The sequence below is a fragment of the Pollachius pollachius genome (genome assembly GCF_949987615.1).
Source record: "Pollachius pollachius genome assembly, chromosome: 5".
Taxonomy (NCBI): domain Eukaryota; kingdom Metazoa; phylum Chordata; class Actinopteri; order Gadiformes; family Gadidae; genus Pollachius; species Pollachius pollachius.
Genome location: NC_136938.1, coordinates 14,260,732 through 14,288,726, shown reverse-complemented (window position 1 = coordinate 14,288,726; position 27,995 = coordinate 14,260,732). Strand labels below are relative to the sequence as shown.

The following is a 27,995-nucleotide window of genomic DNA, read 5'->3' as shown; positions in this document are numbered from 1 at the left end:
TTGAGATTCAGCAGAACTGGGGGAACTGATGATTTAAAAAATAATCTGAAGTCAGCATTACAAGGCATGAAAAAAGATAATCTAGTTCACAATACGTCCAAAAATTGAATTATTATATATATAAAATAACATACAATTGAAATAAGATGAATGATCACAATTAGTTTTGTACCTTCAGAATATCCATGCACTCGGTTTTTATGCATTTAAATTTGTTTAGTTAAGACTTGTCGGAGCTACTCTACAGGCCACTGTCCCCTCTCCTTCCTTCTAGGCCCACTCTTCTCCAAAAATGATTGAAATACATAATGCACCAAATAAATTGAATAAAAACAAAAACAATGATGACTATTTGGGGGACAACTGATGTAAGATGGAAGGCTTCAATTTCTTCTGGAAGCCAAAGAAAATAAATGAGAAATACCTACCAAAATAATGTAATCACAACAACTGGAAGGTTGACTACCCAACTGTCCAATAAAACCACATCAGAAAAAAAATTAAACAAGCCTAAAAATAAATATTGCATGTTGTCTTCTCAAAATAAATAAGTGTCTACCTCGCTGTGCTAAAACGTTCTCTCTCACTCACACACACACACACACACACACACACACACACACACACACAAACACACACACCTCTGTGCTGACGGGATGCGAGTGTGAAGCACGACGACTACTAAGCGTGTGTCTCGCGGCCCTCACCTTGAGGTACAGAACACAATTACACGTCTACAAGAGTGTTGCTGCTGGCATCATGTGTCAAAATAACAATTTACAGTATGTAAAAGGGCTGTTTAGGAAATTCTCTTTGGGAAAAGTATAAGTTATATGCACTGAAAAAAAAAAGGTCATTTCATACCAGAAAAATGAAATTAAAATAAAGGCGTTTGGGTTTGGAAGAACTTCCACAGCAATTATATCAATGCAATGTCTTCCATCCTGGCCTTGAGCATAGACCACCTCAACTCTCCTATTCCTCCTCCTCCCAGCCAGTCTACAGTACTTGGTTGTGTGTGAATACCAAGTTTATTGATGGGCATTAACAGACAGAAACCCACAAAGGTTGGTTGTACAAGGCTCAGAGTGGTCAATTATTAAGTTTATATAAAATAAAATAAATGAACTATACATTAAAACATAATGAATTGATTCAAGTAAAATAATACATTACTATGATAAAAAAAACAATATTACTGCCTAAACTTTGCACTGTGTGGAGATTCTTAAATGTGCCTCCTGTTTGCATTCATCTTCCTCAATTTAGATGCTTGAAGATGCTGCTGTAGGTCTTGTGGGCAATTTGTGGCGAGCATTTGACGGCAGCTGGTGCCAGCGATGCCTGGATGGACTTCAGCGGCAGGTCTTCTGAGCAGTTGAAGCCAGGCAGATCCAGAGAGTCCAGCTGCAGGTTAAAATCCAACTTGTCGTTGCTACCCAGGAAGCACGCCTCACGCTCTTTGTCTTCCGATGGCTCCTCAGGGGGTGGGGGGCACTCGGGAGTCTCCCCTGCCCCGCCATCCTCTCTTCGGCTGAACAGGCGGTCCAGGTAGCTTGTGTACGGGGTCGGCTTCTGCTCCTCCTCGCCAACGTCCCAGCACACTTCATTGATCAGCCGGCTGCCATCGTCTGCCGGCTCTCCACCTCCGAAGCACCCCCAGGGGTTGAGGGGCCTGGCCATCTCCCCAGGCCCCCCACCACCACCCAGCTGTGCCAGGTTGACAAGGCACTTCTCCTCCTTCTCCTGGCTGATGGACTTGGGCACAGAAGCCGAGCGTGATGCCTCCAGCTGGGAAACGGAGGAGTTGAGCTCGTTGAGGAGGCCCACTTCCTGGAAGGGCTCCGGCTGCAGACTGAGCTTGATGGTGCCAGCGATGAAGGAGTCAAAGTCAAACCCCGGGTTCTGTGGAGCAGGGCTGACCTGCGTCTGGTGCTTCTCCTGCTCACGATCCTTCTCAAAGGGGCCCTGGTCCTGCAGCCCCTCCTTATGGGCAATCTGGGCCTTGACAAGGCCATTCACCTCACACTTACTCTTGGCCTTGCGCTCTTCCTTTTCCTTGCTCTGCTGCTCCTTCCAGTTGGACAGGTCGATGATAAGCTTGGGCTCGTAGTAGTGGTTCACCTCGCTGTCGCGCCAGATAAGGCTGTCAAGGTAGGAGGGGGACGCAGCTTTGTAGTTGCAATTGCGGCCGCACTCCTGGTCACAGTACTTGTTTTCGTGGTAGTGGTGGTAGTGGTGATAGTGGTGGTGGTGGTCGTCATCCTCGTCATCTTCGTGCCACTGGCTCTCCACCGGGAATAGAGACGAGTGGTCATAAGACGGCTCATCGAAGAACTTTTCCCACTCGCCGTCAGTATACTTGCGGGGGTCAACCTGCGTCAGACAGAACCGTTTAGGATCCAAATACAGATACACACACACACACACTCACCGTAACAGGGTAAAGGTAAGGTTACTTTGTTTGTGTGTGTTCCTACACACCTGGACCTCTTCCTCATCTGTGACGTCAGAGAGGGCCCGTGGGTCCAACTGTACCTCGTCTGGGTCGTGGGTGCTATGCAGATGCCAGTCAACCTCGGACATCTGGCTGTCATGGTACCTGATGTCAGAAACAACCAACCTTAATGTATTACAAATTGTCCATTTTCAATGTATAATTATTTTTCTAAAGATGCAGATGATGCAGGTGTGTGTGTGTTCGTACCTGTCCCAGGGGTGGCTGTGGCTCTGGTCCATGAGCAGGATGTCGTCCACCTCATCCTCAATGTGGAATGGATGCAGGGCGATGGGCTCATCCAGGGGGAAGGAGTAGCCCGACATGTAGGGGTGGGCCATGGCCTCCTCCGCCGTCAGGCGATCCATGGGGTTGAAGGTCAAGATCTTCTCCAAGAAATCTAGCGCTGCAAGGTGAACAGAATAGGGATGAATTAAAGATGAAGGCACAGTGCTGTGATCTCAATCTTTAATCGTGGCCAAATAAGTGTGTTTGGTTTTTTGTTTGTGATTTGTGAGTGGCGAGTGATTAGAAGATATTTTGCCATCAAGTCAAGTCCTGTTCCATTAAGCAGCAAATTTGCGAACTGCATTTTTGGAAGTCAGAGTTTCCTCTAAGGTTTTTGTATTATTTATATTAACAGCAACAAAACCGTTTTGTTGTAGCACTATCTGACCCTGTGACATCATTTTGTTACCTATCCAGACAAAACTAGCCACAGTACCTTAAAGGGGGTGGTCCTTCATGGGCACCATTTTAGGCCTCTATGGTTATCTGAAGTAGACTGGATGGGATTGGATGAATAATGGCAGCTCTTTTACATAATCATATTTTCATCCTGGACTCCACTCTCTCCTTACGGTCCCACATCAAGAACAACACCAAATCCGCCTTCTATCACCTCAGAAACATCTCACGACTCCGGCCTTCACTCACACATTCAGTAACTGAGACACTCGCCTTTATCCCCTCCCGTCTGTACTCCTGTAATGGTGTCCTGTCTGGACTGCCCACCAAGGCCCTTGGCAGACTCTGATACGTCCAGAACTCACACAAAGCCCTGGCAACATATCACTCCTATCCTCCAACAGCTCCACTGGTTACCAGCCAAGTCACTTATCACCTTCAATTCTCCTGCTCACCTACAAATCTCTACATGGACTCTCATCCCAATACCTCACAGATCTCCTCCACCCCTACACTCAGTCATGCTCCCTTTGGTCTTCTGACAAGGACCTGCTGGCCTTCCCCCGCACCAGATTACGGATCTTTTGGAACAGGGCATTCTCTGCCAATGCTCCCAGACTCTGGAACAGCTTACCACTCACCAAGTCCTTTGACCCCCAACCCCCTGTCTTTCTCCTCACCTTTTGGTCAAGCAACCTTTGGGACAATAAATGGTGCTATATAAATCCAAGTTATTATTATACAGGCGGCCAAGCACAAAGTGCGAGGCAACCTAATGTAATTAGGGGGCTAAGTAGAAAGTGCGAAGGCAACCTATGTTCATTTTAATTATTCCGCCACGTTTGACTTACAGTCTAAACTGTTAGCAAGCTTTTTATAAACGTTCCACAGCTCTAGAGAATGTCTCAAGACTAACAAAAGAAAAATTATTAAGGTAGCGCTACAGCCGTCGTCCAAAAATACAAACTTTGAACAAGCGTATCTCGTGACCCCTTTGACTTACAGCCATGAAACTTTGCCCACAGATCCATATCCTCATGGTGAACAAATCTGCCTGAAGAACCTATGACTTCCCCCTGGATGGATTTTCCGCCATTATGAATTTTGTTAAAAACACTAAATTCTAAACACTAAAGGATCCTAGGATTTTATACTTAAACGAAATTCTTTCTCTCATATCATCTATGGACCAATGTTCTCAATCTGACATAAAGCAAAGTCTGTACTACGGCTGGGCGATAGGTAAATCAACGTCAATAACCACCAACTGTAGCTTTTTATGGGGTGGGAAGCAACGTTGGTGGACCTTGCTAAATGTCCTATCCAATGTATCGGTCTGCAAAATGCTAATCAAATGTATTTTTTTTCACTGCAGTATGAAATAAATGAACTGTGTGTGACTGCAGTGACTTGGCTGGATTTATATGCAGCGTAAGGGTAATTGTAGTGGGTCAAGGAGCCCAATTTATTAGGGCACCAATTTGGGGCGATCCGAGGTCCCTTTGCCTACGTTTGGTGTGGTGGTGGGGCTATCTGAAGCCCGTTGCCCACTGTGGAACGAGAGCGCAGAGCCGACAGTATTGCGCAACTGAAGCGACAGCAGCCTGTAGTTCCAGTGGAAGCACGGTGTGCCTCGGGAAGAAGCGCCCGACAGCAACATGCTTTTAATTTGTCATCCTCATATCTGTATCATGTCACTCAGTGCGGAATAGTGTTGGCTCTGCACGCTCGTTAGGCTCTTGTTATGCCACCACAGAGGCATATCAACCGTTTTGCTCCAGCCACCTAACGTGCCCCCGGTTTCACAAAAAGAATACCCCCAATCCGAGTGATCGATGACGATACAAACGTAAAGTTTTAAGCTTGGGCATGTTTCCGCATGTGAACGACTTCATGCCCGCCTACGTTTCAAGCTCTTGCATGCTGCAGAAAATGTACAACAGCGTCCCCTGGGTTTACACTTTTCAGTGGCTTCTCTCCCCTTAAAAAGCTATAGTCAGTGTTTAATGATGTTGACTTACCTTTGAGCATTCCCTATTATAGGCTACTGTGTAAATGCTGACCACTTGACTATTTTGGGAAACGCACCCCTGCTTAACGGGAATACTTATCTCCTCCACACATTAGAAGACCTTTGACAATCACCTTTTCACAACCTAGAAGAACAATATGTTGATACTGTGAATATCTAAATGTCTGTAAAATGAGCTTCGCATCTTTATTCTAGATTCACACTCAATAATAAAGTGATAATCAACCGGAACAATCCGCCAAGTCAAGCGGTGTTGACTGAAAAATGAAAGTTATGCCATAGTAGCAGGGCAAAAAGAGGCTGTCCCCGGTCAGGTTCCAGCAGTTACCACTTTATCCCGAAATGACCCGTATCTAGGTAACCCCCCTCTGCCCCAAATTGCAAAGGCGTTAAAAGGCATTTTAAACACATGAGAGCAGTCATGTTGGACACCCCTAGAAAGATTAGATTCTCAACTTGTATTTCATAACTATGAGTAGCTAAACTAATCGATCCATGCATTCTTGTCCTATTGGTTTCAAATCAAGTTGTCGCCAAAAGTGAGAATCACTTCGGCTGACTCAAATGGAATATTTTAGGCCACTTGAATCCCAATTCACATGTGAAAAAAAACGAGGCTAAGCTCATTTTTATGTTAAAATTGACTGCCCCCAGTATTCTCATGGTGTAAATTATGGCTACGAAAATAACTATTATGATGTTGGTCTTTTATGAGTTCGTTGGATTCTTCCCCTCTTCTCCATAATGTTTGGTTAACTCTCGTCTTGTCAATTTTATTTTCGTCTCCTCTTCTGCTTTACCGCGTCTCTCGTATGTGTTTGCATAGAGTCTGTCATGGGTTAAAAATATCTCCTTTCCTTTCGTAAAGTTTGATCAGGAGTAACCTTTGCTAAAGGTGGGTTAAAGGTTGCCTCTAGGCACCTTTCCTAAGCATCTTTAGAATTCGAACAACCTTTCCTTTCCGGGTCATCTCGTTAGTAAAGGAAATTTCCTAAGCAGAAAACGGCTTAGGAAAAAAAAAAATCTGTCGAGGCCCATGGAGTTATCAATATAGTATAGTAGCCAAGAGAGGGTTTCAGAGGAAATAGGTGAATTGCCTTCAATCAGAACACATGTTCTGCGCCACCATCTGGTGGCTGCATGACGCAACTGCGATTTCTTGGCTTGGCATCATTCCATTTTATTTGCCCTGACCGTTCAGAAAACTCCTTACGCACAACCCCTCCCTCCTCCCCCCGGCCGGGACGGTATATCCTACTGTTTAAATTATAACCGTTTACATATTTAATATCGTTTTTTCTCATGGGTCAAGCTTCAATTGTAAATTGGTTCTCAAGTTATCTACCGGTTTTTATCTTATCTACATCAAATAGTGGCTAGGTACTCACCAGACATTGTGCTATGGTCCTAACATAGTACAGGGGTACAAATTGATAATGCAATATGTGATATTCATTCTAAAACATGAAATGTATTTCAGGCAGAAAATAAATCTTCCACATAATGTGTTTGAGCTGCCTCGTACACCACCTGTACCAGTTGCAATTATGGAAAATCTCTGAAACTTTCTTGCGGCATTTCACAGAGGCACGCCTACTTTTGGTTGTATCCACTCAGGATTCTGAGAGTCAACTGAGTTCAGCGAGGATAACATACAACTCGAGAGAAACATATATGGCTGCACCCATAATGAGATGCATTTTCTTCGCCTTTGTGCCACGTTGGTAGTTTTAATGTCTATTTCAAATGCTCTACACACTTGATTACATTGCTGCTTTAATCCGGTCACCAATTTATGCATTGCACGGTCTTGCTGTGTGTGCAATACTAAAGTTGTGTTTGTTTTTCGAGCTGGTTTGCTAAAGAGGCTAATGTAGCTAACAATAACGATAACTAATGATGCCCACAAAGACAAACGGGAAGGCTATAAGTGCTACAAGGGAGGAAAAGACGTCAAAAGAGCAACTTGTGTGGGTGGTGTACTTGGCATCTTAAACACACCATTATGCTGTGATCCAGCTGTATTCACTCTAACCAAGTAATATCTACATTAATTATTTCAATTGAACAACACCCTTACAGGTGTTAACTTTATTTTGGTTTCAGAATTACATATCATAGCCCTTGCAGTTGTGGAGATATACTCCCATTTACTTTGGGTAGGTTATTTTCCAAAAATAAATCTGAAATAGGCCTAGTTATGAACACTGCTGTACCAGCGGTGACTTGGCCCGCTGAATCTGCCTTGCAGTCTTTGCACAAAACAAGAATCACAACAGGCAGGGATTAGGCACAAACGCAATCGCACTGTTAAATAGGATTATATCCATAACTGCTCTGCTCAATTGAATGGAGTCGCATTTGTTTAATTCTGCTGAAACTTATCACTACAAAGTGATTCAGGAAAATGCATACAATTCCTTTTTTGATGTTCGTTTGGTTGCGATCAGATGTAAATATTGTGCATAATGAGAGATAATAGCGCTCTTAGTCTCCACAGGTACCGGCCACTGTGACCCCATAGATTAATGGCAAGCTTAATATTAATAAAATTTCCGTTTATTCTATTGGCTTATATAATAGTATATTAGGCCAAAAGTTACCTATATAACAGGCAAAATTTAATGTAGATATGAACAGATATGTGCCCATTGTCTTCATATTTGGAAAAGTTGAGCAGTTAATGTGGTTTGAAATTCATTTTTGATGAAAATATATTGAATATTCACAATGCCTTTATGGCACCTGAAGTAGAGTCCTGCACGAGTTCGGGTACCCGCACAATTTGGATGAACTGTGTTGGACAAGGGTGCGGGTCGGACGCCTGAACAGCACGGTTCGGTCGCAGATAGTGTAATTCTCCGGCTTTCCATCTAATGTGTCTTATTTTCCTTCGGTTGTGGGTTGGGCGTGATATCAATTTATAGCGGGTCTGGTCGGGTGCGGAATGTAATTTGCGCTAATGTCGGAACACGGATGCGGTTTTAAGTACTGCGGGTACGGGTTTGCAAAATAAAACCCGTACAGGACTGACTTGCACTGGCACACTAGCCGAAAGTACGAGTCAATAGTTCGAGTCACAGACGTATAATATCTAGGACCCTTCCCCTGCACACATTAGCCACTAACAGTGGCCATTCCCCATCCTTCTCACACTCATTGGCCTGCTGCAGATTCTGGATTTACTGACGCTCACGTCACGCCACGTTAAACGTGTCAAAATAAAAAAATAAAAAAGGGCAAATTTACTGGTCGCAAATGCAACCATTTGGTCAGTCTGGAGCCCTGTAACTCGCAGTACGGCCTCTCGCACTTATTCGTCACTAGTCTCAATTCATAACTGTGCACAATAGCAATCTTCTACACAATATAAATTATACGAAAGCTGAGCATCGACTGATTCCACTCTAAAACTTGCAGATAACAAATTAAGAACAAACTTCCCCTTATCTTTTTACAACCAAAAATTATGTTTTACCTTTGTTGTTTTTGTCTTCAAAGTTGTTTATCGCATAAAACCACCAGAAACGGATAATCCAGTGTCCGTGCCGTATTTTGGAACTAAACATGCCGTTGACAATCAATGGCTAATAGCGGGTTTCTGAGGAAATAGGTTAATTGCCTTCAAATCAGAACACATGTCCTTCATCACTATCTGGTGGCCAAATGGTGCAATTGCGATTGTTTGGCTGTGTGTCATTCAATTATATTTGCCCTGGCCTTTCAATAGAGGGGCAATTTTCTAAATTGTACAATGGGTTCTCAAGATATCTACCAGTATGTGTTTCATAGTACTTTAGGGCTACCAACTGTTAATGCACAAGGTTGTATTCACTCAGTTGGAAAATAAATCTTCCACTTATGCTGTGTTTTAGCTTTATTCACTCTAACCAGATTGAATATTTCAGTTGCACAACCATCTTTCTTTTGGTACCAATAATAGCCCTTGCAGTTGTGGAGTTATAGGGTCAATTCTTTCCTGAAAATAGGCCTAGAAAAGATGTTCAAAATTCTAGAATTGTATGCTCTTAAATAGGGCTGTACGGTATGGAAAAAAGTATAACACGGTATGATTGAGGGCAAACGGTAATTGTATTATATCACGGTATGCTAATTGTATCTTCTAATTTCAATATAAATGCTTCTGAAGGGGTATAATACTTGTTAGGCAGCTATTACTGTACTTTTGTGTTTTTAGGACATATTTCACATAGTATAGAAGTATTTTAAGAACATTTATTGAGCAAAACTGCAGTAGAAAAAAAATGATTGCAAAAAATCCTATCTATGCCATGATTGACCATATAATGGTATTTGCTCCTCTTTCTCGTGTGCTGCGCCTTCAGCCAAAGATCGAAGTCCATCCATCAAAAGTTAGCATTGGCTGCTTATCGCATGCTATGATCGCTCTTCAAGCTACCAGCCTCTGTCACGTACCGTGTGGAAGGAGAGCTCATCAAGGGAATATTGCTATTGTGCAAGTATGCAGGCGTGCTTGCTGCATGCCTGCTTGCTTGCGCAATAGCAGGCAGAAGGCAATGTCCTGAGTGTGCCTGAGAAGGCAATGTCCCTGTCAAATCTGTCCCTGGGAAAAGTGACGTTGCGCTGAATTGAAAAATAACTTTCATTACCAAATTTTCAGTAACAACGAGTTACTTTGCTTTCCAACTGAAGAAGTAGTTACCGTTAAGGTTACGCTTAGGTGACCAGATGTCCTGGTTTGGCGGGACAGTCCCAATTTTGAGTTGCATGTCCTGAGTCCCGACAAAAGCCTGTTGGGACGCTAAAATGTCCTGGTTTCCACCAACCACTATGAAATGTCCCGTTGTCAGTGATTACATAGGCAACATGGTGTTATTATGGCCCAATCATTAAAGGTCCCATGGCATGCTACTTTAATATAGATATTAGTGGGCCCCTAACAGTATTTGAAGACGTACCCGAGAGTTACAGCCACTATGAGCCAGACGCACATTGAGCTTTCCCCAAACTCACTGTTTCGGTGTCTGTAGCGTTAATGCAAATAAGGAGAGAGGCGTGTCAATGAGGAGGGTGGGGGTGTGGCCCTGAGCAGCTTGCGGCCACGGTACCATGCGCTCTATTAACAGTGGATGTATCGCAATGGCGAGGCGCACAGAGCCTTTGGCCGTGTTCTGTAAATATTCTAGAACACTCCGGGTGCTCCGGCGGGAGTTCTGAAGCTCTATATCTAAATAATATCATATTATACATAGATATCTATATCATATAATATATATTATCACGGCTAAAAGCTGTGCGCCTCGAGATGATATTATGAATCACAAACGACTGTGTAGGGTTCTCCGACGTCTCTGGTTCTTCCACGTCCACATCAATCTGAAGTAGACTGCGGTGGTGCTTCGCGGCGGTGGTGCTTCGCGGAGGTGGTGCTTCGCGGAGGTGGTGCCTTGTGGCGGTGGTGCCTCGCGGCAGCGGGGCTACGGAGGGAGACAACCCCGGGCAACAATCCCTTTCTCCTCCATGTCGTGGTTCTTGTACTTCAGGGAGTCAAAGCCGAATTGCCTTTCCCCAAATTCCTTCTCAACCATGGCTGAGATAACCCCAACTACAGTCTCGTTGTGGAAATATCAGAGACGTCAAGGAACCAGCGTGTTATGCCCCCTAACACCAACAGCCGAACGGTTATCCAAATAACAAAGTGTACAACACTTGCGTTACAGTGTGTAATCTCACACACACACACACACACACACACACACACACCAAATCCTCTGGGTGGGCTAGGCAGAGGAAGGGGAGGTCACTTGGCCCCTTATGACGACATATGGGGCCACATTCCAAATCAGAGCGCCTGAGCATCCACCTTTTCAAAGGCGAGCGGGATACCTAGTGCTCATTTTACACCGAACACAAGTTTTAGGCACTGGGGTGCTCTGCCGGGAGACCTGGAGCTCTACATCTCAATGATATAATATAATATATAGACATCTATAATATAATATATAATATCACGCCCAAAAGCTGTGTGCGCCTCTGGATGATATCATGAATAAACGACTGCGTCGGGTTCTCCGACGTCTCTGGTCCTTCAACATCAATCTGAAGTCGCGGACTTCAGAGTGTCAAAGCCAACGTCTCTTCCCCAAAATCCTTCTCCACCATGGCCGAGAATCAATACACTGGTCTTAGAATCAATACGCGGGTACGGGCAAACCCGTACCCACCATTAAATTCCACACCTGACCTGCTATAAATTGATAGCGACGGCGGACCCACATCCGAAGGAAAGTTAGACACATTAGATGGAACGCTGAGGAATTACACTATCTCGTGTTTGGCGTGGTGCTTTAGATTGCTGTGCAACAAAAGGACATCATCCACTCTGGACGATTTAGTCGACTCCTCCGCTCCTGAATAACATATCCAACACAGTATGTCCGACACAGTACATTATTTTTCACCCGTTTCATCCAAATTGTGCGGGTCACCCGGGTACCCGAACCCATGCATGTCTCTGGCCGAGATGACCCCAACTACGAGTCTTTACTTGTTGTGAAAGTATCAAGAGACTTCTGAGAACCCGACGCAGTCTTTAATTCGTAATATCATACGGAGGCGCACACAGCTTTCGGCCGTGATATTATATAATATTATATAGATACCTATATATTATATTATTTAGATATAGAGCTCCGCGAGTCTGCCAACAGCAACAATCACTTCTCCTCCATGCTATAGGTCACTCTGGACTGCAGAGAGTGAACGCTGATTGGCAAGGTGGGAGTTGTCGTCTTCAATTCACAAGCGCCCAAAAGTCACTGTCTGCCTTTTCTCTGTCAAGAAGGCACCAAATTAGAAATTTATGTTACTATTCAGCTACATATATTACCCACTTTCATAAGATTCATGTCTACAACGGTGAAATTCTCCTTGAAAGATGTTGCTTGTTAAATTGGCCAATTTTGATGACACCTGTCCGCAATTCCACAGCAATAGGCCGTCACCAAATGAAAATTATGATAGTCCCACACGAAACTCAATGTATTTTCATATTTTCTCTTAAATGTATAAATAGTCCTGCCAGAAACATACATGATATTTCCCCATAAGGCTGTTGTGAGCAGTAGTCCTATGTGCTAAACTTCAGCCAAATCTCTGCGTCTATGACCTCACATGCACGAGCACTACGGTCACACGCAAAGTGTCCCGTTTTAGTTACAGGAAATATGTTCACCCTATGTTACGCGTTACGGTTACGTGTTACTTTGTAACGCCTTACACACAACACCGTCTAAAAAGGTCACATTAACGTCAAAATCCCTACCGTAACGCAAATTCACACCGGTGTACTCTCTAAACCATTTATACCGTACACCCCTACACTTAGTATTGTGCCATGTATTCTCTGTGGTATCAACATTCAATCTTTTTCAAGGTATTGTGTTGAAGTTAGAAAATCCAGCATCGTGACAACAGCAATACATATATAAAGACATGTGCGTGCAAGCTTACCCTGGGGGCTGACATTAGGCAGCAGCTTTACAAGGGGGGTGTGTGGCTGGGACATGTCGCGGCGGATGAACACTGGGATGACACCGTGTAGCTCCTGGCGATCCTCCTCCCGTAGCACGGGGATGGACTCCAGGATCATCTGCATCTGCTCCAGCTCATGGGCCCCTGGTCATAAAGGACAGAGAAAGTGAGAAAGGGAACCATCCTCATCATATGATGTGGAGCAAGGCTTTTGAAAGCCCATGTTGACTTTAAATCATATACATTAAGAGGGTTGTACCAAATACACTGATTTTATTTATTTATACATGGACACATGTTTCAAATGTCATAAATATATTAATTTAAAAAGATACATTTCTTCCCATCTCAAATACAAGTTATTTCTAGGCATACCGTTTTATCAATTAAAGCTGCACAGGTCCAAATGTAGGGAGGTCGCTTCAAGAAAAGAAAAAGTACTTCAAATGACTAAATTTCTTTTTTGGAGAGTGGAGCACTGCATCTAGTCAAAAGCAAACCCAAGCCTGTCTAGGCTGCAAGTGAAGCCTCTCCAATGGGGGTGAGAGGATTGTGAGAATGAGAGCCGAGTAAAGCGGACTGACCCGCAAACAGCGTTTTCCCTGTGAGCATCTCGGCGAAGATGCAGCCAGCAGCCCACATGTCGATGGCTTTTGTGTAGTTGTTGGGAGACAGCAGCAACCGGGGAGATCGGTACCATTTGGTGACCAGGCCCTCAGACAGATGACCCTGAATGGGGGGGAAACACTGTAAATCCAGGCCGTTCCCCATGGGGTTTGTTCCCCATGTCCACAGCAAGGCACCCTTGACCACTATGCCAAACGCCTGTACCTGCTCCTTATCGAAATGGGTCTCAATTCACAGTAAGCCGATTAGATTTTGATTTTCTAAACTTTGGTTGGTTTAATACATATAAAGTATATAAGTATATAAACGGCAAAAACAAACACAAAAATTAACCTTTAAGAACACAGGTTGAATATGAAAGCAAACAAATAGTGGATAAATTCATAAGGAAGCAAAACTGCTCAGATTAAACACAACATGCATGTGGTAGACTTCCACTGCAATGGGGCACGGACACACACACACACACACACACACACACACACACACACACACACACACACACACACACACACACACACACACACACACACACACACACACACACACACACACACACACACACACACACACACACACACACACTTTAAGAGGCCACCCAAACCAAGTGGCTGGAAGAATGATCCCGGCCCGACATAAAAGAGTTATAATTCCGACAAAAAAACACACCAAGATGGCTAAGTGAGGTCTCCTGGGTTGTTGGTGCACACCACACTTTGAGAGGCCGACATTAAATAAAAAATGAATAAATGGGGGACACACAGTGCCATCTAGTTTAAGAAGGGCAAGATGGCACTGCTTCAAAACACCCTTGTAGCAATGAGGTCATCGCCCGAGACACAGAAGCTCTGTTCCGTACTAAACAGGCTGACCTACCTCAGAGGAATTCAAAAAATGCATTAAGTTACCCTGCCAAAAGCTCCTTAATTTCATGGACATCACACACACTGTTTTTTTGGTTCCGTCTCTATCCTTGATAACCAGGGACCTATGAGCTGGAGCAAATGCAGATGATCCTGGAGTTCCTCCCATGCTACGGCACGAGTATCGCCAGGAGCTCCCCTGTGTTTATCCACCGCGACATGTCCCAGCCAGACAACCCTTGTAAAGCTGCATACGGGTCTAACTTGGTTTACTGTATGCACTGAAAAATCCCTAAAGTCGTACGGATAGCATTTTGGCAGTATTAGCTTTGCTCAGATGGTGGAGAAGGCAGTCTTCATTATATATTTGGTTTCTAATGTTTATTCCTTGGTATACCAAGACTTAAAACAAAGTGATCGCAAAGAGAGGATGACTTAAATAAAGTGCATTTATTACATACAAATAAAAAATGTCTCTGCTCATTTGAGATGCTGAATCTTTTTGCATTTTGGACCCATAAGCTCCTTTTCGATTAAAATGGCTTAGGCATCTTAGTTTATGCAAGGAGAACCCCAGAGGTCTTAAAATTGTGTGTAATTTGTTTTGGTAGCTAACAAAATTAGGTCAGAGGGTCAATTTCAAATAACCACTGTTGCAGGTACGAAACTGAGCTATGTTATAAAATGGAAAGACTGGGAGTTTCCCAAAGACTTGGTCGCAACCCACATGTGGGTCGCGGGAGATTTGAATTGGGTCGCCAAATAAATAAATAAAAAAGTACACAGTAGCATTTCAAAAATCTTTCAACAAGCAGCATGTTTTTGATAGTACTGAGTATTTGTATTGTTCTGATAATTCAAACACAATGCACATTGTGTTTGTTTTACTGATGAGAGGAAATAAAAATAATGAGATGTTAACTCCGGCTAAGTATTTAATACGTGTATTATGTTTCCAATAACAAGTGCATAAAACAAAGTTGAAATTTATCTCTTCGAAATGGCTGGTTTAAGTTCATATATAAAGGGATGCGGAGTTCAGGGATTAAAAACGTTCAGGAATGTTAATTTATGCACAAATTTGTTCTTCTCACGATGGTCGCGATGGTTTGTTATTTAAAAAAATGGGTCCCCAGAAAAATAGTTTGGGAAGCACTGCACTAGAGGTCATTCAACAAATAAACATTTCTTTCTTGCCAAGTAAATATTCAGCACAAAAGGATATTATATATATATATATATATGCTTACATTATATTAACCTGTTAAGCCCTAGGCCTATTTCACAGGCCTCCTGCCCGAAATGACATGCCCAAAATGAATAGAGTATGCCTCCACAAGTACAAGGGCTATATGAATAAAGTTGGTTTCAAAAAGAAGGTATCACCAGTGAGGTGGCAGCAGAAGTGTCAGAATCAATATGGATGTTACTGTGTCAGAGTAAATTCAGCTAGAACATAGTAAGAAATGTCAATTTTCAATTTTCGCCTAGAGAAAACACATTATTTAGAGTGAATACCACCTTGAAACTATGGGATAGTAGCCCAGAACCTTTAGGGAAACATATAACAACATCTGATGAGTACCCTGTTCCAGGATAAATGCTAATAAAGTGGTTAAAGTGATTTTAGAGAGGTTTTAGTACAGGTAGGTCAAGGCGGACTAAATAGTGTCATTTGACCTTTCTAAGGTACCAGACTGTAAAACTAATTTTATTTCACTGACATATCACTATAGGTATTCATTCCATCCAAATTCAACAGTTTTGAAAATTCGCCCAGACCTCTTTACATTTTCCCAGTCAAAGAAAACCATACAATCGAAATGAAGTTTGACTCCAACTGGAGCAGATATTTTTGAGAACATAATGAAACCAAACTGTAAAAACAAAAGGTAAAAACACAGCTAAAGACTACAATCACTATATATATATATATATATATATATATATATATATATATATATATATATATATATATATATATATATATATATATATATATATATATGCTGGCAGCAACTTTGAACAAATATAACTAACTAAAACTAACTATATACACTAAGGGCTGTCATGCCACTGCTGGAACCAGTTCTTTTTGGAAGTGAAGCACTTCGGGACCTGGCACTTCCTGCAGTACAATAAATCCGTGTCCAGTTCTGGCAACAGCAAGTCACTGTCGTCAGACGAGGACTCGAGAGGGACTACAGTAGCCCCACTGTCGCTAGTAATGATAGCAAATGCCTCCGCAAACGTATAGGTCTTTCTCCTGCCTGCCATTATTTATTTGAAAAGAATAACAAATGGAAAAAAAAAAGGCAAGAAAATACAAAATAACTAGCTAACTACTAGGTAACTAGGAATGCAAACGTTGTAAGAAGCGTGTTGTAGGATCGTATGTCTCTATCTAGCCAGAGTGTCTGCTCTGAGAATGTTCTCGGCGCTTCTGGCGCGAATTATGCTGACCTTCCAGTCAAACCCGGGAAGATATCTTGGGTATGCATTGGTCAATATGGATGATTGACCCCTCTACCGAACCGTCAGAGCCAATAGAGTCGAGGGACAGTCATATCGAGGGACCCAAATCCATGTAAAAAAACACCATTTGCCAATCAAAAGTATAACACTGTATAACGTTTTTTATTTATTTTATTTATTTTGCTCTTCTTTGGCTGCTATTTCAGTGAGTTTTCGTCATAGATTGATGGGAGATATCATGATATCATTGGAATCGGTGGAGCCTCAGCTTTCATATGACAAATAGTTTGCGTGGGTGGCATGAAGTAGCGAAATCGGCGGCGGCCAGTATGCGTGCATGCACGTATTGCGTGTTTTGCTACGGGCTCATTTAGTTGCTTGGTGTTCGAATTGTGTTTTGTTTAGGTAAAAATGGTTATCATGGGCTTTTAGCCGAGCATCTTCCCGTTACGTGGGTATGCACCATGGACATGTTGGAGCATGGTGGTGCTGTTTACAGCACACGTTGACGCAGCTGCCCCCGCCCCCAGGGGCGCTCAGGTTTAAGAGGTTAAAAGGCCTCTTGACGGCTTTAATATAATTAGCCGTGTTGTCGCACTGACTCGCATTGTAAGGTGCTTTTACATTGAACACGATTGTTGGATGAGATAATACAAATAACATATCATTGAGTTGATATGGACTGTTGCCAAATAATTCAAATTTTTCGAAAAATAAACACATTTTATTCGCACATAAGGTCGATTTTTTACGGCTCTCGCCAGCGAATATCCCTTTAACCAACCACATTCGGTTATCTTTTTTTTCATGGACACAGTACAAGTTGTAGGACAGGGCGGATGTAACAGCATATCTAAGTTTCTCAACAGTGTTTTAACTGTATCTAAAGTGGTAAACTACAATCATAGACCTATAATTATTGCTATCTGTTGTATGTTTTGATCACTTGCATTGTGGTATGTGAATAGGGCTGTTATAACACTATTCGGCGCAACGCTGTATGTGTTCACATACATTAACATTCTGGATAAGAAAAGTAAAAAGCCAGATATGCGGATCTTCCATCAGAAAAAAATAATAATTTTCTTCTAAAAAACAAAAATACATAATGAGCACGAAAAATACATAAACAATACGAGTACTGTTTAAATACCGGATCGATAAGCAGTACATATTAGTATCCTTGAAATCGTAAGACTACCCCCCAGTATAGAAATATTGCATTTATTTGGACGTATACGCAATATATCAACAGAGGAGTAGAAAGGAGTTGTAATTCAAAATGGAGGAGAGATGAGGAAAGTACAGAGCTGCTAAATCCTGTTTTCGTGCCCGTCGCATGATAGAAACATCATCGTCAGCAACATGCCCACTCGCATGTTGTGAATTCCCGGCTCTCCGATTCTCCAGACTTTACATTAGGAGCCTGCTAGGTTATACTCTGCAGGGTCGGATTCTGACATTTTTGTTTACACATACAGCCCTACTGGGTATTAATCCAAAGAAGGTCAGAATTTGATGTATGTTTGAAAAGCCTAGTAGTGTGTTTCTTGACAGCAGGAAACCAAATGGATAGCCTTCCAATTAGTAAAAAGGCTTTGATTAGTTAGGGTAAACACTTTACAAAGCAAACATTTCAAACATTTCAAGGGAACTTAAGCTTAAAAAGGGCTTTGCCTGATTGGGCCATAATAAAAAAAATGTTGCCAGCGGGGAAATTGGGTCAAAACTGTCCATGTGAGCAGGAGCGATTAGAAATGCAGGATGCATGTGCAAGGAGAGAATAAGTGCCCTCTTCCCCTCCTGCCAGCACGACTTTTCCCTTTGCCTAAACCATTTCTATATGTTCTCAAACCACTAGCTATTAAACCCCACAAAGACAGCCCAGGCCCCCCCCACCCCTTCAGAGAATACCAGTTAAATTAAAATGTTTCCAAATGTACCATATATCGACCACAAAACTGACCAACACATGTAGATATAAGAACAGAAGGGTGTTAAATAACATACCATCCATTAAACAAGACAAATTTTCAAGAAGAGGGTGAAACCAAAATAATATCCCAAAAAGGTGGCATGACGATCATACACCGAGTTGATTCAGCAGCCCATCCCCTTGACCAAAAATAAGCTTTCCACACCTAATGTTCTATCCCAGAAGGAAGGCTAACCCTGCTGTGAGCACAAGATGAAAGGGGGGGGGGGGTTGTGCTTATGTAGGTTGGCAAATCATTCCACTCCCTATATTGCTATGGATATATCACTATATCTTTATCACTATACTGCTCCATCACTATGATGGACATATTTCTCCATCGCTATTAATATGTTGGGACATTGGTTGGTGGGACCAGCAAAAACATAACAATTTACACCTGTAGTTCTAAATGATGAAGAATCAGTGAAATAATGGCATGGATATAAAGAAATATTACCACGGCCAAATAAAACCAACTGGTTTGGGTTCACTGACCCTTTATTAATATTTTCATATATATTTATATTTTAACTGCCTTGCATTTGAGTTTGTATGTTATGTGTGGACTGGGAAAGGTGCAAGTGAATTGCTGTTCTTGGTATAAATAGTGTTGTCTGACCTGAATACATCATGTTCGCCTGTGGTTCTGTGACCCAACTCATCGTGTGCACAATATTCTGTGAGCATGCTGACATGCTATAGCTAGCAAGGCTAATAAGCGAGCAAGTCAAGTTTCTAGTCCCTGGACCACTTTGAAGCAGACTTGTGATGGATGGAACAAGTCTGCTTCTTTTATTTGATTGCGAGTTATGGTGCTTTACTTTTTAGAGACCTGCTTAAGCATGGTTTCTGTATGTATACCAACTTTGACAACTGAGTCGTTCGCCTTTGGAAGGGTTGAAGTTTAAGTTTTTCCCACATTGACTCCCATTATAAAAAATAGCTAGCTAAGCACCTGGAACAGTGGAAACTTGAAATTGACCCTTGAATATTGGCAGCTCATTTGCATAATATTAACATTTTAACATAATCAAAACCAAAAGAATACCATAAGGTTGTACAGTTTTAAGGAGTATGTGGACCATATCAGTTAATTTGGTTGTACAGGTCGGTTTTTTTTTAAAGGTTTTCCAAAACCTTCAGGGTACAGCAAGATCGGTCCCGATGGACCTTATGGGTCGTTGAAGATTTTTTTTTATTTTTATAAAACAGGGTGAGGGGCACAGTTGTTAAGGTTTAAAAACGACCTGTGGTCATAGCGGGACCACCACTCTTGGAGACCTCCTTACTGCCGATATACATATGCCAATTGAATTTGATTACATAATAAATAGAATGCTTCAAATAGACCCAGTGATCGCCATCGGCTGATACTGCTTCCAGCGATCGTTCCAAAAACTCTTGAGTGTAAAGGATCCGAGCCCCCATTATACCACTGCAAAACACATTTGCACAAACGCTATATTATGACCTTGGACAGAGTGATAGACTCGAAAGAGTCAGATATGAAAGAATGTATTACAGAAAACTTGGAAAGGCAAAAGAGCACAGCAAGTGGTCATATACCAACAATACATTTCGCAATAGCCATCTGGCTGCCTATCCTACCTTGTGAGAGTAGTGTGGGTCCATGATACGTGCCAGGCCAAAGTCGCCAATCTTCAGGACCAGGTCCTCCGTGTTGACAAACAGGTTGGCGGGCTTGAGGTCACGGTGCAGCACGTTGGCAGAGTGGATATACTTGAGGCCCCTGAGTAACTGGTACACAAATAGCCTGGCGTGGCCCTCGGACAGGAGGCCGCGCTCCAGCACCTTACACAAATCCGTATCCATGTACTCCTGCACAATGTATACCGAGTTGACCTCGGCCAGAGACACCACGTCCTCCGTTAGCCTTTGACCGCTGGGGCCCAACGTCTCAAACACCTAAAATGTCCAAACAAAAAAAAGCATGAGTGTGAAGGCCCTTTTACACCACGCCGAGGCAAATAAAAGATGATAAAAGGCTTAATAACGGACAAAAATGTTACGTCACTAATTTATATCAGCCGCGCTGCGAATATACGTAATTTCCAATAATTATCACGCTGGTCACCCATTCATCATTATGATGAATGGGTGTGCCTTCTACAATACATACATGTTTTGGAGACATTCGTTTTTGAGGTTTCCCTGTTGGATAACAAGTAGGCAATCACTCGAAGACTTGAGTAGAAAATATTCTCATCTTCCCAAGGTTGATTTTTAACAGCTTTAGCCTGTGAATAAATCTGTTTAAACTTTTCATAGTATCCATGGGTCACTTTACTATGCATGTTGTAGGACATGGCGGAGGTAATAGCCTATTAACATTTCTTAACACACCGTCGTCTTATTGCATCCATGGTTATTAACAGAATTAATAAAGCTATAATTGTTGCCATTTGTTACCTGTAAAAGGGACCTGTACAATAACTATAGACCTCAAAATCTAACAACTCCAAAACTTGAACGGATATAGAAGGCTCCAAATGCTCACCAATTTATTGTAAACCCCCTCAGTCCTGAACTGCAATTCGCTACTCTATTTTACACTTGGATCAAAAAGTGAAACTCCATTATAATACAATCTTCAATACATTGGATATCTTGTGGAAAGGACGGACCATATATGACGCAACCAGAGCTGGATGACGTGTAGTCCATGCAACCCTTCTACCCCATTAAACAGTAAACATGGCAGCAAGGGTTCACGTTGTTGCGATAGTGAAGTTGAGTGTTTGATCAAAAATCCCCCGTTCATCGCGGCGCAGGCTTTCTTGGGGGTACTGGAGAAGGCGGGGCTGCGCACGGAGTCTAGACCTCTTTAAAATAATAAGCATACTCCCGAATGTTTTTATTTTTTTATTAATGAAGACACCCGCATGCAAGAATAAGTTCACGTCTGAGTGTAGGCTACAAACGCGATTAACTATTTACAGTGCAAAAACGCCAACGTGCTTCAACTCGTCATTCTACATCGGTACGCCGCTGTGCTCTCGTTTCCAGCCTGCCTGCGTCGTTGTGCTCGTTAACCTGCCTTGCTGATGGGGGGAGGGGGGAGTTACCGTGGGGTTACCGTTATTAATATAGCCTACCTACCTACCGTTTGGATTTACCGTTACTATTCCTACCGTTCGGAATTGAATACAGTTTGATGGTTGAATAAACCGTGGACTAGACACTGCCTCCGCCTCGTATTTGAGAACATTTCAATATATAATCATATCACGGCAAAAAGCTGTGTGCGCCTCCGGAATATTATGAATCTTATTATATATTAATAATAATTAAATTATTAATATATCTGACCATCGGAGAACTCCGATGGTCGGGTTCTACGACGTCTCTGGTTCTTCCACTTCCTCATCAATCTAAAGCACAGAATTGAATCGCGACATGGAGCGACACCCGCCGGAGCTGAGCTCCACCGGAGCAGACGCCCGCCGGTAGGGGTGCAACGGATCACAAAACTCACGGTTCGGATCGTGTCACGGTTTTTGAGTCACGGGTCGGATCATTTTCGGGTCAACAACAACAAAAAAAAGATAAGACAGACTTTAAATATAATCTTTAAATGTGTAAAAACTAAATAAAGTAGAAGATTTGGCAATAATCCTGCTTCCTTTAAGCATTGTAAATATTTAAAAAAATTGCTTGTGTCCAAGCAGTCCAGTTGCACCGGACTCCCGGACACCCGCCGGAGTGGCCGTCGGGTGTCCGGGAGTCCGGAATCACTTTGGGACAATTGCTGTACTGCCTTTATCTGAATAAAAAATAATTAATGTCGAGACAGTTTAAGATTTTGGGTCGCTGCACGCATTTTTGAGAACGTTGCTGCTGCATGTGATGGAAGAGCTTGGTTGTAGTACTCAACCCTTTAGTTGCGACAGATTTGAAGCACTCTCTAACAAACCTGATTCTGTCATTCGTCAGACACCTTGTACCCAAAACATTTCCAAACTATGGAGCCATTTGTCTTCTGCTTACATACAAGCTCCTCTGCGCCGCGTTTGCTGCCGAACTCCATGTTTCGCGCTGTAGGATTTAAGAATTTAAAAAAGCGTGGTGAATGGAAGGGGGGCCGGGCCGTGTGTGTGTGAGCCGGAGGCAGAGCGGGAGAGAGATAAGCAGAGTTACGAAATAGCAGAGAGCAGTCGCGGTTTGTAACTGCCGTTATTTGGATAAAATATGCTGTACTTTCAACGCAAATTAAACTATATCGATGTTGACGAAAGTGTCTCGTTCCATATCTTGTGTGAAAAAAAATCGATTTTCAAATATCGATATATCGCCCACCCTAATTACGACGTGATGACGCATTTACAAGAGGCATCCGTACTCAAGCCCAGTAGGGATTGCGTAGTGTGAGCGCAGCGGGGGGGGGGGGGGGGCAATCGTACTTGAGTACAGTACAGGGCAGCTTTGCCTAGTGTGAGTGCGCCCTGACACCATTATATTATGTAGTAATGATCAAAGATCGAGACAACAGGGTAGCTTTATTATTAACTTATTTAACCAGCTCTTCCAGTGTTTCCCACACATTGTTCGGCGCAGCGGAACAGAATGAACACCGAGTGCCACAAATTGATACTGCTTTAATTTAATTTATTTTTTACGCGATTCTGAAATATAACTATCGTTCCGTCCATTCAGCTCCGAATAGCACTCTTTCTCCCTGTCACTCGTTCACACATGCACACGCACAGAGAGACAAGCATGCCTACATGCCAATGGTGCGCGGGTACACTACGACTTATTGGATAAAGCCGCGTCTCACTGATACATGCACACGCACTGACAGCGGATTGACCCGCTCCTCCTCTCAACGCGCCTACAAAAGGAAAACCCGAAGTAGCGGGATATTTGTGATTAATGTGAAATGCGGTTATAGTTTATATTTATCACAGTGTTAGACCCCGAGTCCATTCTGCCGGCGATTTGAATTTGCTGTGCAGCAGGGACTGGAGATCGGGAAGATCGGGAAGTGGGCCGGTCCACTTTGAAATGCATTTCGTGCACGATTACTCGACTACGCGAAATGAGGAAAGGGGGGAAAAGGGAAAGGGGGGCACCACACATTGCTACACATTGCTGTGGGAAACATTGTCTTCCCTCCCCTATATCTTCCCTACATGCATACATTCCTACGACCTGCGCAATGAGTGAACAATAAGAAAAATCAATGGAAGATGGGGATGGTGGAGACAGATGTCTATGACTGTCTTGTATCAAGTTATTGATTATTTATTTATTGTTAACGATATACATTTTTCATAAAAATCATCTTGTTAATGTTTGTGAAGCTAAGATGTCTGTTTACTTTATTCAGGGTATTAACATAATACCCTGAATAAAGTTGTTATCCATCTATCTAAGATCAATATATTTCCTTTAGACGGAAGAAAGTCACTCATATCAGCTGAAACATCGACATATGAAAAATATCAGCATATTATTTTTGCCGTGGCCACTCAGTTCAACGCCATCTTTGTATAGAAAGACTAACCCTAGTAGTGAGAAGGAATCGTCAGGTTCTTACTGCTTCACTATTATTAGGGGGCAGAGCACAAAGTGCGAGGCAACTTATTGTAATAAGGGTCCAAGCACTAAGTCCGAGGCCACCTATTGTAATTGTTAGTGTTTTTATAAGGGGGCCAAGCACAAAGTGAGAGGCAACCTATTGTAATTGTTTTTTATTATCATTATTCCGCCATGTTTGACTTACACAGCCTTAACCGCTGGCACGCTGTTTATGAAACTTTGTACATATCCTCATGGTGAACAAATCTGCCTCTAGAAGCTATGATCGTCAAGCTATGATTTTCAAATGTCAAAAACACTAAATTCCTTAAGGATCGGTATCGGCCAATCTAGGCCAATCGGCCTAGACAAAATCCCTTTGGCACATATCATCTATGGACCAATGTCTTCAATCTTACATGAAGTGAAGTTTATACAAAACAAATTAAAGCCCCCAGGAGCCTTCGACTTCTAAAAAGGGTGTGGTTGAAAACGCAATGCTGATATCGACATCAAGATGACCTCCTATGAGTCCCTCTTGAGTCCGGTACAAAAGTCAGGATAGAATTCTGAACAAGATGAAATCCACATATTTTCAATTAGGAAGTGGCATCAAAATGGGCGTGGCAGTGGCCTGTGACTTAAATCACCACAGTTCCTAGACGGAATGATTGATTTGAGCAAGACCAACTTAGTGGCTGTTGGGGACCAAGGTTCTAACTGTTAAGTAAGATGAAGTTGATGGAAAAGACAACACGGCCACCAGAGGCTCAAAATCATCCAAATTAACTTAATCAACCCAATGATCATTAACACTAAAGCGATTAATTGAAAACTTTAAAGACTCATAACTCCTCAGCGACGTACGGTCATGACAGTTTGTTCGCCCATCACAAGATCCAAGCTTAGGCTATTCCAGCGTTGTCAACCGTATGTAAACAAAAAAAGGTCTTAATGGTCTGTGTCACGGTCTTAATGGTCTATCAGGGTGTTAATTCTCCGCTTGGGCTTGGCCCCTGTAAAACGCTGGTTGCAGCTTTAATTTGTATTAAAATCGCCATCTCGATTCAATGGTATGGATGTTTTTTTAGGTTCCAACGTGCGCATGGCACTTGCACTCGCATGCATTGCAAGCAGTGTTTGGCCATAGTAAGTGCACCGCAGGGTAACACCACACATTTATATAAACACATAAAATATTACAAGAAGCAGCAATATAACAGGTGTAATATGCCAAGATAACGTCAGAAAATACCTGATGCTCAACCACAGATATCATAACGGGTGTCGCAACGCCCCGCACACTCTAGTGGCTGCTTCTGGAGTTTATCACTTTGGCGATGGAAGTGCTTAAAACCAGTGTACGACATTCAATAAAAGTCTGTATAGTCCGCCAGTACTCACTGAATGTTGTCAAAATCACATGGCTGAAAACATGCTGCAAGACACTTTAACTTTGTATTAAGTTAACTGAAGTTTAACTTTTTCCATCTCCCCTTTCAATGCACCGCGACCCCCTGCCTGCACACGCCCTCACATAGCCTTCCTACACTCCCTTGCCCCATGCAAACACACATCCAATACAAAGTGAATGGAAGGCGGCCTCGAGTGTGGCACACGTGGCCTCGAGTGCCACACTCTAGGCCACGTGTTTGGTGGGGCTGAGGAGGCACAAGGCAATTACAGAGCCATCAAGAGAATCATGACGTTTTTATTTACCAAAGTTGATGGGCTGGTCATATTTCATATTTTTGGTTGCGTTACATTCTGTATAAGGTAAATCAGTGCAATTAATGTATATTGAAAAAAAAAAATCAGGAGAATTGAGATCCCAATTCTAAGTAAGAAAATCGTTGTTTTATTTTTTTCAGAATCATGCAGTCCTAGTTCTTACCTTGACGATGTTGTCATGGTCGAGGCGACGGATGATTTTAATTTCCCGGAGGGCATGCTTGACGCTCTGGGGGTCGGTGAGGACAATCTTCTTGACCGCGACACACTTGTCACATGCAGTGTCTACAGCGCAAAACACTAGGCCATTACCTCCATAGCCTAGGGGCTTTAGGTCCATGTAGCGAGGACCAATGTCAAAGCCATGTATGTTCATCAGGGACTCAAACTTTTCAGCCATTTTGTGTTATGAGCTTTAACCACTCCCAAGTCACTAACTTTAAATCAAGACCAGAGTTTAAGTCCAATGAAAAAACTGTAATAATGTGGCTTACTGTATTCCTATTTGGATGTTAATAAAATACCTTGCAGAGGTGGTATGCTTCCCTGTAAGGCCCACAACCCAAATACAGGAGATTAATCTATGGTCAATCGTCTTGCCATTTTATTAAAAAGGGAAGCAATGTTTACGTCCAGTTAGGCAAAAAATGGATCGTTGCAAAATAAACTTCCAACAACTGCAATGTAGTGGAATTTGAGCCAATGTAATGTTGAATGCATCCTCAAACTGCAGACACGTTGACAGTGGGACTGGTCCTGAGCTGTTTCATACTAGCGTGCCAAAAGGGCAATGTTCCAGGACTTTATAAAAAAATGTCCTTGCAGTTTGCCTAACTTATCTGTATATCTGAAATGTGTTGGACCTTAAGTTTTCCAAAAGTCTTTCCACCCTCAATGATCAGGTGGCTCAAGCTCACCACAGTCGCAGTCGAAACTATCCTCCATTTCAGTAGAGCATTACCTGAAACACAAAGGGGAAAACATTGGAGAAAAACTATTAAGACATTTGCGGTGTTAATTCTCTGGAAAGTCCAAAACACTTTTAATATCGCGATTGGGTTGCATTGCTCATTGCTTGAGAAAATCCAAGAGACGACGGAAAATCTATACAACTCCTCCTACATGTTTTAGTTATATCCTGTATTTGGTGTTTAATATCGTGCTTGACTACCATAATAGTAAGTGAAGCACAGAGACACAGACACCGGAGCTTTACCGGCTCTCTGAAACATAGTAAACCCCTGAAGAACACATCATGGAGCAACTCGCAAGCCCCTCCCCCGCTCCATTACGGTGTTGCTAGTCCGGTTTCAAAGTATCGGTGAAATTTGAATTAACAATACACACAAGTTCCAACAATGGTTTCAGATCATGTATAACCGGCAGAAATTGTTGGTCATTAAAGAAGTAGTTAGTCCAACCATTAATAAGGAGCGCGGCAATGACGCTGTGTAACTACACAGAGATAGCCTGGAATGGAGGCATGTTAGCAACATTTCTCCCTTCTATTAGTTGAGGTGTAGAAAATAGCCAATTGCACTCAATCGTAGTGGCTTAATCATATCGAAACAACGCTCATGGACAAACCACATAACTGATAGCGGGTAGAAACACATAAAATAAGCAGCTCCAAGTCTCGAACAAAGGGGTCGGCTGTTAGCAAGGTTAGCATAGCAGACTACGTGGTCGCTCCTCCTCTAAAAAGCAGCAGACGATCGTTCACAAATGGAGCAAAAAACAAACTACATACGACCGCTTCGCCGTATTAAACATGATAGGACTAATGTACCCCCGGAATATATATCAAAAACACTTACAGAGCACAATTTTTGCATCGGATAGATGATCATACTCAGTAGAGGTTTGAATGTGCTCCCCGCGTATATGCTGTAATCGTCATTCAGTCTGTTAGCGCTTTAGGAGGCGCTGTTTGCGTCAGTAAGATAGGAGCAGAGCTTGTGGACAATCGGAGAGCGACAGAGCTGGGGGGAATATATAGCAGAAACAGCTCAATATTTAACCAACCCCAAAATAACAAGTAATAAATTA

The 27,995-nt window shown here is 42.6% G+C and overlaps 1 protein-coding gene across 1 annotated transcript; it reads right to left on the bottom strand.

The window, feature by feature from the left end:
- mapk6 (mitogen-activated protein kinase 6) lies at positions 1-27,860 on the bottom strand. Its single transcript, XM_079736633.1, has 8 exons — positions 27,764-27,860; positions 26,110-26,907; positions 20,283-20,600; positions 13,316-13,460; positions 12,711-12,875; positions 2,708-2,903; positions 2,485-2,602; positions 1-2,376 (listed from the first exon to the last, which is right to left on the bottom strand). Exons 2-8 carry the CDS (start codon positions 26,344-26,346, stop codon positions 1,261-1,263), a joined length of 2,295 nt encoding a protein of 764 aa, XP_079592759.1. The 5' UTR covers positions 26,347-26,907; positions 27,764-27,860; the 3' UTR covers positions 1-1,260.
- Positions 27,861-27,995: the final 135 nt, after the last annotated feature.

Excerpts from the sequence above, each read along its gene's own strand:
- mapk6 (XM_079736633.1), bottom strand. The coding sequence starts at position 26,346 with ATGGCTGAAAAGTTTGAGTCCCTGATGAACATACATGGCTTTGACATT. Across the intron at positions 13,461-20,282 it reads ACCCACACTACTCTCACAAG|GGTCATCTGTCTGAGGGCCT; the intron begins GTAGGATAGGCA and ends CCCCCCATTCAG. Across the intron at positions 2,377-2,484 it reads CAGATGAGGAAGAGGTCCAG|GTTGACCCCCGCAAGTATAC; the intron begins GTGTGTAGGAAC and ends TGTCTGACGCAG.